The 14,288-nt window shown below is 39.9% G+C and overlaps 1 protein-coding gene across 3 annotated transcripts in view; it reads left to right on the top strand.

Moving 5' to 3' along the window:
- The window catches only part of KSR2 (kinase suppressor of ras 2), a 2,556,886-nt gene that overhangs the window by 1,820,205 nt on the left and 722,393 nt on the right, over positions 1-14,288 (top strand). For all 3 annotated transcript variants that reach the window (XM_044068294.1, XM_044068293.1, XM_044068295.1), the window contains one exon: positions 424-791. In XM_044068294.1, coding sequence (XP_043924229.1) covers positions 424-791 — 368 coding nt within the window. The remainder of the gene's footprint in view (positions 1-423; positions 792-14,288) is intronic.

The following is a 14,288-nucleotide window of genomic DNA, read 5'->3' as shown; positions in this document are numbered from 1 at the left end:
TGTTGGGATTCACATTATTTTGTCATAGCATTCTGAAAGGAATCCCAGGTTAACATTATAAGTCCTGGTTGTCATCTAACAAAAGGAAGCATAAAATGAATGAAATATTATGACATAAAAGTAATTCATGCCTTTGATTTGTATGTGTGGACTGTGATCCTTTTGGCAGCATATCTTTGCAGAACTTTGTATTGAAGAGTGAGAGCAACAATCCGCTTTTGAAATGAATAAAATAAAATGGCTGACATTTGAAAACAACTGTCATTTTCATGCTTGTGCTGCATAATTTACAAGCAAATATTGTCCACTGATAAATGTTTATTTCCCATGATTGTGTGTTCTCCTTCCAGTATAAGAAATGAACTGTGCAGCATTTACTTTCTTAATAAGTAGAACTAAAACTCTGTTGTCTGTTCGTGGTAGAATGAAGATGGCAATGACGAGGCAGAAGACTCACAGGACGACTTTGAGGAAATGAACCTTTCACTTCTGTCAGCACGCAACTACCCCCGCAAGGCCAGTCAAACTAGTATATTCCTGCAGGAGTGGGATATTCCTTATGAACAATTAGAAATTGGGGAACTTATTGGAAAGGGTCTCTTTGGCCACGTGTTCCATGGTCGGTGGCATGGGGAAGTTGCCATCCGACTTATTGACATTGAAATGGACAATGAAGATCAGTTGAAGGCATTCAAACGAGAGGTTATGGGTTATAGACAGACTCGACATGAGAATGTAGTGTTATTTATGGGAGCTTGTATGAGTCCTCCACACCTAGCCATTATTACCAGGTAAGCTGAAATAATTTATATGCTTTAACCGTGTTGTTTGCATTTACAGTGTTGCAGGAAACCAGAAAAGTAACTGACTAGCTAATTAGCACTCTGTGTCAGAATTAAAATGGTCACATAGTGGGCTCTTATGATAGGTTCATTATTCACTGTGACACCAATACATAATGGTATGATCAATACCCCAGACAGTCTGTTTTTTGAAACATAAGTCTTGTCTCCTAAACCAGCTTCTCTGAAAAGGTTACTGAGGGTTTGGACAATAGTTTGTCAGTCCATTCTGTTTCTTTTGATCTTTTTAAGGCTTTTGACACTAACCCACATGTTTATATTGTTGAAAATTTAAACAAATTAATATAAACCCTTGCTGGATTGCAGATTGGTTATCCAACAGATTACAGGTTAAGACGGTTGTTGGCATCCTATCTGAAATTATATTTGTAAATAATGGGATAAAACAGAGGTCATTGCTCTGCCATCTCCTGTCTGACATTACTTTGCAGGCAACAAGTCCAGTATCCTATAAGAGTAGTTGACCAAGTTTGCTGATGACTGCACACTGAACTCTGCTATCTGCTCATTCACAGCAAAAGCTGGAATACACACACATGCACGGTGCACTGAAAACCATCTGAAGTTAAATGCAAAAATGCGCAGAATGTGCAGTGTAGTGGCATTCAGCAATAATGCTGCTCCCACCTTATATGTTTTAAATGGTGTTATTTTTCAAACAAACATGGTCATAAGAGACACAGTTACTTATGCTGACAATTCTCTGTCACTCAGTCAGCATGTTTCCACTGTAGTCAGGAAATTATTTTGTCTGGCCCAATTAATTCAAGGAAATATCTTCAAGATCCATAGATGTCATCCTGCATCTATAGAATATATATATATATATATATATATATATATATATATATATATATATGTGTGTGTGTGTGTATCTGATGTACTCTGCCCTTATCAGGCCCATCGGTGAATACAGGTGTCTCTTTGGTATGTTAAAAATGAAGCATACCGTTCAACTAGAAGTGCCTCAGAGATAGCTTGCCAAGAAAATCAAGGGCTTTACATCCTTTAACTGCCCTGATAGATTAGCATGACTGTCCTTCTACACAGTAGCCTACATGCTCCTCTGTGGTGACCTCCGTCTCTCTTTTTAAAATATGAAAGATCTAATCCCGTTTGACTTCCTGTTGCTATAAAAAATAAATATTAATTTTGTAATCTAAATAAATGTCTCTAATTGGTGGATACATAGAATTTAAACAATTTCATAGAGCTTATTTGTTAAGTAAAATCTTTGTTTGGCATTAGTGCTACTCTTTATCAGTGTGCATTCTGAACACAGACCTGTTTTAATGATGGAAGAGTAATGGAAAATGCCTGGACAGACAAAAGCAATGATTTTGAAACCCATTGTATGTGCTGCTTGAGATATATAGCCTGTACATTTCCATACCTACTGGCCAAACTGCAGATTCTAGCTAACTGTTTATTTGTATTCAGTCTTCAGTAACAGACTTTTGTCTGTCCGATATACAGTTGAATTCTGCAACTATTTTAACCTCTACACTCTTTGGTAGGACTTGTCCCGGTCACCCACCACCCTTTCTGTGAATAATGTTATTAGTTTCCACTTAACCAAAAACATTTTATCTTTAGACCTTGCTTTTTTATTCTTATACATTTTTTGGATGAGGTACCCACTTAGGTCTGTGTCACTTAGCTTGCTTACATTTTTATTTCAATCACAACACCTTCTCTTTTTATTTATTTATTTTTTATTTTTTATTGTCCATATTAAGCAGTTATAGACTTCCCTTATTTGGATTTATTGAAGATCATCTATCATCCCTTTTCCTTCCTCTGAATGTCCTTAGTCCTGCCAGTGTCCTTGTAAAGGTCTCCATAAATGCACATTGCAGTCTGAATGACATCTGACAAGCTGTCTCTGAAGAGGGATAACTTCTTGTTTTTCTCCTGTGGTATTTCTTGTTGTGCATCACAGGATCCTATAATCAGTAGTGCTGCTTTCTGTTACTTGTTTACCATTACAGAGTAACACATGACTACTTCAGGTACTTTTCCACTTTTTGTTTTGCCTTCTGATTTCCTTCAGATTTCATACTTTTTTCTTAGTTTGTTTCCCTGACACGACTTTGCATTTTTGCATTACATTTAACCTGGAATATTATAAATAATTATTCCTATCTTAACAAGTCCATCTCATCTTTTATAGAAATTTTTGTACATCAGCCATGTTGTATATTTTTGTGTTATCAGTGAAATGGCACAAATGTCCTTCCAGGCATTCTCCATAGCTGTCTAGTTAAAATGGACTACCTTTTGCTGAGCTAAATTGTAATCATCAATCTGATGTTGTCAGTCTTCATTCATTCATGACTGATGGGTTTCGGTTCCGTCCTCAGAACTGACTCCACCGATATAACAAGCTCACGTCAGCCAAAACTCTCAAGCTAAGGTTTCCCATAGTGCCCCTCTCCTTATCTCCTCAGATCTCATTTGCTACGTAGATATTAAAGATGCATCAGGGCTGCTCTCAAGCTAAGTGTTACCATTTTTGAAATCTTTCAAAATTTTTACCTTTAATTTTTCTCTAAAATCTGTAATTTGTTAGTCATTTTTATAGTTATATAGTTCCCTTTACTGTGTGAGTGCTTTTGTCCCCCTAATTATCTTGTTGGTGTCTCTTCGTACCATTGCTGGTACAGGCCCCACCCTTCCCATTACCTCTTGATAATCTTAATTCCATCGTTTGTATTCCTCCTCCTTTCTTTACCGTCTTGGGTATATCTTTACTACCATTGTTGGCAATATATAAAAAAAAATAATTCCTTGTGTGTGTTTTGACAGGATTTCTTACTGTTTGCATTTCTAATTGTTTTTCTAATTGCTATTCCTTTTGTAGTTGTTGACAATGGCTAACAAAAAAAGGCACCACTGGTTTTAAGCAGTGTGACAAATGTGGCAGGAAGATGTCAAATTCCGATGGGCATCTCTCTTGCGTATACTGTTTAGGAGTACCACACTTGCAGGCTCAACCTTCATGCGAGCTCTGTAAGGGCTTTAGTGTCCGCACTTTAGCAGAGCATAAAAATAAACTAATTTTAGAAGGTCTGCTAAAAACTCCTTTCTTGGATGCTTTATATGAGGCAGAAGTATCAACCCCTCCTAGGAAAGAGACAAAAAAGAGGAGTCATGTAGTTCCAGTGTCTCCTCAGTCACAGGAACCAAAAACGTCTAATACCCAGGCTCATACCAAACCTAAGACAAAACTTGCCAAACTGGCACAAACAACTGTCTCGGCACTGGAGCCTAAAACTCCCTCCATGGTGCCATCTTTGACTACGGAACCGACTACTGCAACATTTGCCATGGTACCGATCCCTTTCACAGTGCCACAGACTGTCTTGGCACCAAAAATAGTTTCTCCATCAAAATTGGTCATCCCCTCATCACAACTTTCAGGTCATTTGACCTTGGTGCTGAAGGTCGAGACACTAGCCAGGACCCAATACCTCCATTGACCCCTATGTTGGACAGCAGCTTACTCCTTTTCTTGACCGACCAGAATCTCCATCAGGGATGTTCACCCGTTCCACCAGGAGCCTTTCGGAGCTTGACATAATGAGACATGGATCAGCTCCTAGTGGCCAGAGGCATCCCAAATCCATCCAGGAGCTCACTCCCACCTGGAACCAAGGTTTTTTTCTGCACAGATTGCAACCTATATTCCTCCTTCAGCCAAACAGGTCTTGGGGCCCTCAATGCTGATGCTTCTCTTGGTGCCACCGTGGTTCCAGAACTGACCCTGTGGATCATGGCTCAGTCGAAGCCGAGCCATCCACGGGACCATGATTAGTGTGTTGGCACCATGATCCCTAGCATGGCACAGATTTTTTTCTACAGTGCTGTATACTGTTACGGTTGCTTTGACAGCTCTGAGTTTTCTTGAGGCTCCTTCACTGAAGGTGGGCTTGTCGGAGTGGGGTGTGACCCCGATTCCAAGGTTGTCTTTCTTGGTTCTGGGCTCCCACCCTCTTCATGTGGCCCTGCCTTCCAAGTTATGGAGAGGGCACTCACCTCAGCAGACTCACAGTCATCTCCTTCAGCACTGGAATCTCGCATATATATATATATATATATATATATTTTTATATATATATATATATATATATATATATATGTGTGTGTGTGTGTGTGTGTGTGTGTGTGTGTGTGTGTCCTGGATCACAGCTGACACAGTCCACTACACTGGGCATCTGGCAAGGGAACAGTAATATACCCTACCACAGGGTACCCTCTCTTTGGTGTCCTCTTCAGACCTTCCCCCTGATGAGCCACCCTGCAAGAGATTGTACAAGAGAAAACACGTTGATTTTCCTGAGGAATTTCTCACCAAAGATGCAGATTACGATGAGGGGGAAGGATCCCTGTGGTCAACCCCTGAAGATGTCTCCTTTGGAGACATACTAGAGATATTGAAATCGAGGGGTGACTGGAAGCGCACCAACCCTTCCTCTGAGGAATCTGTATTCTTGCAAGCTTTCCTTGCCCAACCGTCTACTTCTTGGGTGACCCCTCCTGCAGATGAGTTGGTCAACCTCATCGTGCAGCATGCTTGGAAGGCCCTTGACACCATTGAGCCAATCCCCCAGAGACCAGACAAAATACTATTTCCCCCCCAGAGGATCACCCTCAGTGGTTCAAAGGCTTGGCAGTAGATGCTTTGGTGGTGGTGCCAGCCACAAAGAAAGAACTTACAGAGGAGAGTCCTGCTGTCCATCCTCTAAACAGAGAGTCTCAGACATTGGACAGATTAGGGAAGTGGATTTAGGCTTCAATGACCTTTGTCATTCGGTCATTGAATTATCTGGCACATTTCACCCGTCTTCAGAGGGACTTGATCATGGAACTTTCAGGAACCCTGGCAGGAGCAGTGCCTGATGAGGTATGTGACAAAGTTGCCTCCCAGCTTGCCACCCTGGAGTCCATATCTATTTCATCCATGTGGTTGATTGTGCATACAATTGAAGGGATGGTCAGAGCAGCGCATTCAGGTGTTATCTTGAGACATCACACCTGGATGGGCTTGTGTGATTTGGGGACCCCTTCAAGTCTTCCTTCATCTATGTTCCTGTTGATGCTTCCTCTCTATTTGGTCCAAAAGTTAAAGAACACCTTAGCCAGGTGTGAAAAGGATGGTAAGATCCTGTGTGCTGTTGGTGTACATTTTCCACTCCCCAATGATCCTTCAACAGGAATCAGAGAAGTGGAAAGATGTGGTTCAGGAAATCCTAAGGGCCTTTTCGTGAAAGATGTGGCAAGTCTCCCCCGGTGCAGAGGGGGGAACTCACAAGGTAGACGCCCGGCCTGCATAACCAAGATTCCTTTTCTGGGCAGCCCAACCAGCGCTTCTGAAGAGCATTGTGATTGCTTACCTCTGGAAGCAGTCAGGAGATGATTCTGTTTGTACCACTTAGCCAGGCATACAATAACATTCCTGGGCGCTGATGATAATTACCAGAGGTTACCACATTCCCTTTGACCTTTACGTGAATCCGCAAAGGTGATTCCCCGACATTCCACCTAGTCAGAGGCACGCAGCACCACACGAAATTCAAAAGCTACTGAAAAAAAAGAGTAATCTAAAAAGTCCCACCACACCAGGTAGAATCAGGAATTTACTCAAGGTTCTTTTTAGTGCCAAAAAGACAGGGGACTGGAGGCCAATTTTAGACCTCAGCATCCTAAACAAATTCATCAAACAGACCAAATTCCGGATGGTCACCGTTCAGTCTGTCCATCCGTTTCTGGAAAAAGACAATTGGATGTGTTCAGTAGAACCCAGGATGCGTATTACCATAGGAAAATGGACAAACACTTCAGGAGATATCTCTGCTTATGGCTGGGAGCTAGTCATTACCAATTCTGAGTGCTGCCTTTTGGTCTATCCACAGCCCCCAGCGTGTTCACCAGATATATGGCAGTAATAACAGCTCACTTGAGACTGCAGGGATTCCAGGTGTTTCCATATTTAGATGATTGGCTCCTTACTGCCACCACCAAGCATCTACTACTTCTCATCTTGCACTACACCCTATAGCTGGCATGGCTCTTATGTACCTCAATCAACAAAGAAAAGGCAAAACTAGGACCGTCTCAAAGTCTAGAATTCACAGGAGTAACATTCAGCAAGAGGTCCTGTCTTGTCGCTCTTCCTCATCACAGACTACAGAGGCTAAGATCTCAACTTCAGGTGATACTCACGCAGGACAAAGTCCCAACTCATTTAGTACTTCAACTGCTAGGGTCAATGGCAGCAACAATCACCATTGTTCCCCTAGCCGGACTCCATATGAGGCTACTACAATGGGTCCTAGCATCACAGTGGTCTCTGTTGACACCCCCCTGTCTTATCCAATCCGCATAACGAATTGATGCAAGCAGGATCTAAATTGATGGATGAAGTCAAAAGAGGAGTTATGGAGTCGCCCCTTTTCACCTCCTCAGCCCAAGGCCATAGTGACCCCGGATGCATCCCTGATGGGTGGAGGTGGGGCATTTTCAGGGAAAGACAGTCCAAGGCACTTGGTCCCTCTTACAGGCCAATTTGCATATCAGTGTCCTAGAACTGAGGGTGGTACTTCTGGTGTTGCAAGCATTCCAATATGCCCTCCCTTTGGGGACAATTGCTATCCATTCGGAAATGTCAATCGTCTGGTATATCAACAAACAAGGAGGAACCAGATCCTACCCATTATGTCGGGAAGCCATGAGAGAATGGCAGTGGGTGATAGCTTCTGACCACTTTCTGGTAGCAACGTATATTCCTGGGAATACCAATGATTGTGGACAAAGTGCATTCTCCTGCCTCAATCCCAAAGTAGTGTTGGAGATTTTTTGTTGCTGGGGTCAGCCTTGCTGCGATCTATTTGCATCTCCCATCAATCACAAATGCAGCAGATAATTTGCCCTAATCCTCCCGCTGGGGGAGTCCCAGAGGGATGCTCTTGTACATGATTGACCCCCACGACTGCTTTATGCTTTCCCTCCATTTCTTCTGATTCCTCTATTTCTAAAGAAAGCACATCGGTAGAGAAGCAAAGTAATCCTCATTGCTCCCTATTGGCCACGCCAAATCTGTTTTCCCTTCCTTTGACCTCCCCTAGTTCAGCTTCCGTGGACTCTAGATCTGACTCCAGGATTACTGTCACATCCATAGGGGTTAGTCCATCCAAAGCTATCGAGCCTCAAGCTGACTGCTTGGTACCTCCACTTCCAGTCACTACAAGGCAAAATAATCTATCTTCCCCCATGCAGAAAATACTTCTTGCTTCCCATAAACCGTCCACCAGAAAAATTTGTTATAGTAAGTGGAACAGACTTGTGTTGTGGTCTCGAGGAAAAGGACTTGACCCCTTTACAGCTCCAATTAATACAGTGCTGGAGTGTTTGTCAATCTTACTCCATTCAGGAGCCTCAGCTTCTACTATTAGAGTCCATTTAGTCTCTATCTCAACTTTCCATAATTGTTTCGAAGATTTCTCTTTGTTATCTCACCATCTCTGAAAACCTTCTTAAAAGGAGTCATGCATTTGAAGCCACCCTTTAAAGAGCCCATTGAACCTTGGAATTTGACACTAGTCCTACAAATGCTGACTCATTGACCCTTTGAGCCAGCTGCTACTTGCAATATAAAATTTTTGTCTTGGAAGACTTTATTCCTGGTAGCCATCACATCAGCCAGGAGAATATCAGAATAACAGGCCTTGTGTGTAAAACAACATTACTTAGTTTTTCACAAAAAGAGAATATCCCTTTGGACTAACCCCTTTCTACCCAAAGCTGTATCAGACTTCGGTGTTAACCAAGCCATTAATCTGCCAGTTTTCTTCCCAAATCTTTTAAACAAAGGGGAATATTGTTTGCATTTGTTAGATATACACAGACAATTATGTTTTTATTTGGACAGAATGAAATCCTTCACTAAACTGAACCAAATATTCCTGTCCTTTTCAGGTCCTCGACTAGGCAACCCAGTTTCCAAAGTCATCTTGTCGAAATGGTTGAGAGATTGTATCACTTTTGTTCGTCATCAAAATAAAATGAGTCTATCAACTAAAGTCAAGGTTGATTCTACCAGGTCAGTTTCGACTTTGGTGTCCTTTCATTCATGGATGACATTTTTGCAACAGCTATGTGGGCTACCCCTCATACATTTATCACTCATTACAAATTGGACATGGTCTCCAGGGGTAGAGCATCCTTTGCATCAATGGTGCTCAGAAATATGCTTCCATAGGGTCTCCCAGGACATAAAGTAGCTAGGGACTCTGTCCCATCAGTCATGAATGCATGAAGATTGACAACATCAGATAAAGAAGTTATGTTCTTGCCATAGCATTCCATCTGTGTTGTCAGTCTTCATTCATTCATTACATCCCAGCCCCCTACTCCCCTGCAAAGGCTCCTGAAGGTTCAGGTTTGGTCCTGGTTGCTTGCTAGGGCATTTGCTCAGACAAAGCTTCCGCTTTCTCATTCTTACAGGCAAACTCAATCTGAGGAAATAAGAAAAGGGGCACTATGGAAAACCTTAGCTCAAGAGTTTTTGGCTGGCTCAAGCTTGTTATATTGGCCGAGTTGGTTCCAAGGACAGAACCGAAACCCATCAGTCATGACTGAATGAAGATCAACAGCACAGATGGAACATTATGGTAAGAACATGACTTCTTTTTTCATCTCACTAGACATAATTTACAGCTATCCTTTCTAAACTTTTATCTAGCTAAAATGTCAACTATTGTGCTATACTGGGAGCCACAGCAAATTTATGTAACATGCTCACTAATTTCTTTGTGTTGTACAGTGTCCATTGACTTGCTAAAATACTGTATATGTAGGTCTAAAACTTTTAATATCATAGTTTAGTCTTAATCCATGAAGAGTCATGCTTTATATAAAATAAATACCTTGGAATTCATTTTGTTAAGTAATGAGAGGGGTCAAGATTTTTGTCCTGTCCATGCCTTTGTTATTAAAATTCTCTGATATGACCTTTCTCTGCCCTTTCAAGTTGTTAAGAATGCTACCCTCCTTCAAGTATATAAGAGGATGGGTTACTTCCACCAGGTCTATTTGCTTGTCCTTCTTTAATCACCAGATTTCATTCATAACCGCCTTAACTGTGAAAAGGTGGGGTGAGTTCCTTTATCCATGGCATTTCTAGTAACACTATGCAATAACTCTGCCATTGTATCCCACTTATTCAATACTTTACAAAAGTATTAATTAAATAATTCTTTCTACTACCCTTTTCCATCTCCCATCTGTTTTATTAAGCTTTATTGTCCCTCCTTTAAATCTTTTTTCCTCACCTTTCTAAAGGTTTTGGCTCCTTTCATGACAGCATTTACAGCCTTTTCTGCAGTATGGGTCTTTGTTTTACTGAATGCTTCTAATGCTTTCTCTTACTTCTTTCTTTATTTGGTAGCTGTCCTCCACCTTCCATTTTCCATATTTCTGAAATGCTTATGTTTACTTTGAATATTTGCTACGGCACCACTTCAGAATCACATTATCTCCCTCCTTTTTGATTTGACTGTTTGTCTCACACAGATGCTTGTTGGTTTTGTGATGCTAGATTTTATGCACCTTCATTGTTCTCCTGCATTATTTTCATGGCTGCTTGCTGGTGCTTTCTTAATGCACTATGACTCATGTTGTACTCTTGAAGATCAGGAAATTGTTAAGGTGATTGTAAATCACATCTGCTACTAGAGGCTTGGCCACATCCAAATCTAACATCATTTCTTCCTACTCATTTGGGAACACTGAGTCCAAAATTGCTCCTTCTAAAGTAGGTTCTAATACCATCTCTGTTTGATCTATCTGTTGCACTACATTACATTAATAATGGTGACAGCTGTGGAGTGGAACCAGGATCCTAAGCGACAGGTTTGAGTCTTTCATTAGCAGACATTTATACTAGCCAATAACAAGGCATTGAAAATTATCAGGGAAATTCTGTCCTCTTCATTTGGTATATCAGAATAACAAGTGATGACTATTACAATGGAGTGATCTCTAAGCAGAGATTAGTGATAAATGAGCAAACAGCATTTACAGTACAAACATGGATGAGACACCATAATGGAGCAAGACAAAGGAGCAATGGAAGAGGATGGCTACCGAATCATGTGTTCTACTTGAATAATGCCTGTTTCAGTTGCTTTGATAGTCCAGCTTAATACAGTGCTGTAACAGAGATAGGTCTGTACATGTGGCCAATGAACACTTGAGTATATTTTAATAGCCCAAACACAACTGCTCACATTAGGTTTTGATTATAGCTTGTCTAGTGTACACATTGGCACTGCAAAATTGCTCTTTGCTTAAGACTGCTTTGCAGGTTTTTTGAGAAATTCCTCCTTTCTCCATGTTGTGTGATCAAAAAGTTATGTTGGGAGAGGTTGCCTTCGTGCAAAAACAATTTATTCTCTACATGTGACTTACATGTGTTTGATGGGTTCACAATCACTTGGGTTTAAGTGACAGAAACATGGTACATGGATAACCATGACTGGATTACAAACACACTGAGATGTACCATTTTATTGAAATGGCAGGGATTGCTAAAACTGAAATAACCAGGATCACCCATAGCCCACTAAATCTGCCTGACATCCAGAAAACTCGTGTATCACAAAAAATGAGTCACAGGATGAATACAGTGGTTTCAAGAAAATACAAGAGGAAGAGTTGGATATTTCTTTATTAAAATATAGAAGAAAAAATGATTTGTAAGTGGTTTGTTTTTAGGTGTTACCAGTATTCTGGCAGGATTAGCATAATGCGTATGTGAATAGGCAGTTCTTTAATTCTTCATGAAGTTTTGAGTAGGAGGTATTATTTTTTTATTTTCTGAAGAATATTAGGTTTAAGCATAGATACTGAAATGGAGCTGGGTTTCTAAGGGGAAGTTTTGCCACACAGACTCCAGCAAAGAAGGAGAATGAGTTTAAATTGAAAACTTTGTTCACAAGGGATGCTATGAATTGTATACATTTATTTTTCATTGGGTGTAAGCCATTTTGCCTTAGTGTGGGACCGTTGTGCTCTTTTGGTGATGAAATGCAGTCAGTCTATAAACAATTACAGGCCTAGCCAATAAGTCATATTCAAAAACTCCTTACAGCCTTGATTTGGAAGTTGGTTACAGAAATGGATAATACATTGGGATATAAAGCTGCCAAACCAAAGTGGCTTATTTATATGTTGATGACATTTGACATATTTTAACCTTGCATGTGAAGAACCATTTCTTCTCCAAAGGAATAAGATATTAAAGGAGGGCTGGTCCTTTAAAGACTTCAAAATATTAGGCACAGACAGAGGAGTTTGGTGGAATAACTGAGTGTCCTGAGGCCACTGACATTTAGTTTTGAATCTCTATAAAGTCTCTCAAATTGAGTGATATATTTCAATAAATACACATCAAAGAGGGAATTATATTTAATAAAGAGTTTGACTAAAGATGAGTAAAGGACAATGAAGACTTCTTTGGATCTATAATTGAACGGTTCCAGACAGAATACATTTTGAACTGTTATAGAGACATGATGGTCAAAAGATGAGGAATTATCAATAAGTGCTTAGATACCTTACAATATTGTCTGATTGGAGGAGTGTCTTACCCATATAGTATGATGTGGAGATATTTTATTTACCAAAATGAACTGTACTATATTTTTTTCACATTTAGTTGGCGTCTTGTTCTTATACCAATAGTTAACATAGTCTAGCTCATATATGAGCAATTCTTAGTTGCGATATGATTAATAGGTATGAGAAAACATTAAACTGACGTGATAAACTGATAAAGTAGGTGCTGAAGAACAGATTATAATGAAATTTCTGATGAAATTAAACTACACAACCCAAAGCTATAACTCAAATAACCTTTGTAAAAGTAGGGCAACCAGTTATAATAGATTAAAGTCATCTGACTCTTCCCTTTAGACATAAGGAAACAATGCAATTAGAAATTGTAGCTTTATGGTATCTATGTACTCTTGACACATTTAATTTTCAGAGTTGTGTTTCTATCTACTTTAGATTCATACTACAGTAGAAGTGTGGATGCTGGCAGTCATTGCTCAGGAGATTGCAGTTTGTAATTGAATGGTTAAAGCTTTGCATCTTTCTGCTGCAATAAGTTATTTTTCAGATTTTAAGAAATTATTATAGTCTAAATAGAAATAGATAGATATTCTATTCTTTAGAGATATTTTACTGTCAAGATTATACAGTAATGTCTTGTTCTTACTTTTATTGCCTTGATAATTGGATATTTGATGGCTGCAGTGTGGTGTCAAACAGAATCAGATGCTAGGACATGGTGTACATGTATTGGCAAAGCTACTGCTTTAGCTGCAACTGTGGAGTTTACTCATGGGATGTGGTGTCTCTGTGGAGATGTAAGCCATCTTTTATTCCAAGACCTGACAAAACAATTCTGAAATCATTGAAAGGGCACATGTGGCAAACTTCCTGAGCAGTTTTATGAGGATTCAGAAAAATGTGTAGTAAATATCCTAGGCCAGCAGTAATGGAAGCTTTACCACAAAAAAGCCTTCTGTATCTTCCTCCACCTATGCCCAGCCTTGTCCTTTTTGATGATATATGTGCATCAGCAAGGTATCTTCCTGACCAACTAGTGTTTCAAGGTTTTAATTGCTTTTCAGTGAACCTTACAGGGTCAGCCAGTGAGAGGTCGTTAAATGACCCAAGATTTGCTGTTACTCCTCATGGAGAAGGTGTGGAACAAGAGCTCTGAAGGAGGCAATGTGTTATTGTAGTAAAACAACCATCAGTGTATGTGGAGATAGCTTTCCTTTCTCACAGGGAGGGTTTGGCTGCAGCAGTGCTTGAGTGGAAACCTGAGATTGACACTGGACCACAAAAGAAGCAAACTCCATGGTCTAAGAAGATGATAAATACAGGGTAACACAAATTGCAACCAAATGGTGATAGTGAGCAGCAATACAGGACTCTTGTGGTCAACGAAAATGGCCAAAAAGTGGTTATAAAAGCAGAACACATTTGCCATCCTCATATAGTCACATGACTTTAACTTGATTTATTTGATTTATTTATGCTTTAAATTTCAGTGTGTCACCCAATTACTTTTTCAAGAAACCAATCTGCAACAAATGACACCCCACTTATGGATACAAATGAAATAAAAAATGCAGATACATACGCAGCACCTTTGAATGAACAATTAAAATTAGATGCCACAAAGATAAATCTTGCTATGTGTCCCCCAACGTTATTCTTTATGGCACACTATTGTGATCCCTTATTATCCGTAAGTGTACAAAATGTGAGTATTATAACAAATCTAGTGTTAATAACATCAAATGAAGTAACTATCTAACTTATAACTAAAACTGCATTTTTAAGAAT

This window comes from Protopterus annectens, chromosome 4.part0 (genome assembly GCF_019279795.1).
Source record: "Protopterus annectens isolate FY-2018-M chromosome 4.part0, PAN1.0, whole genome shotgun sequence".
In the NCBI taxonomy this organism is placed as follows: Eukaryota; Metazoa; Chordata; order Ceratodontiformes; family Protopteridae; genus Protopterus; species Protopterus annectens.
Note: the sequence above shows the minus strand (reverse complement) of the source record. Positions and strands in the feature narration are given on the sequence as shown.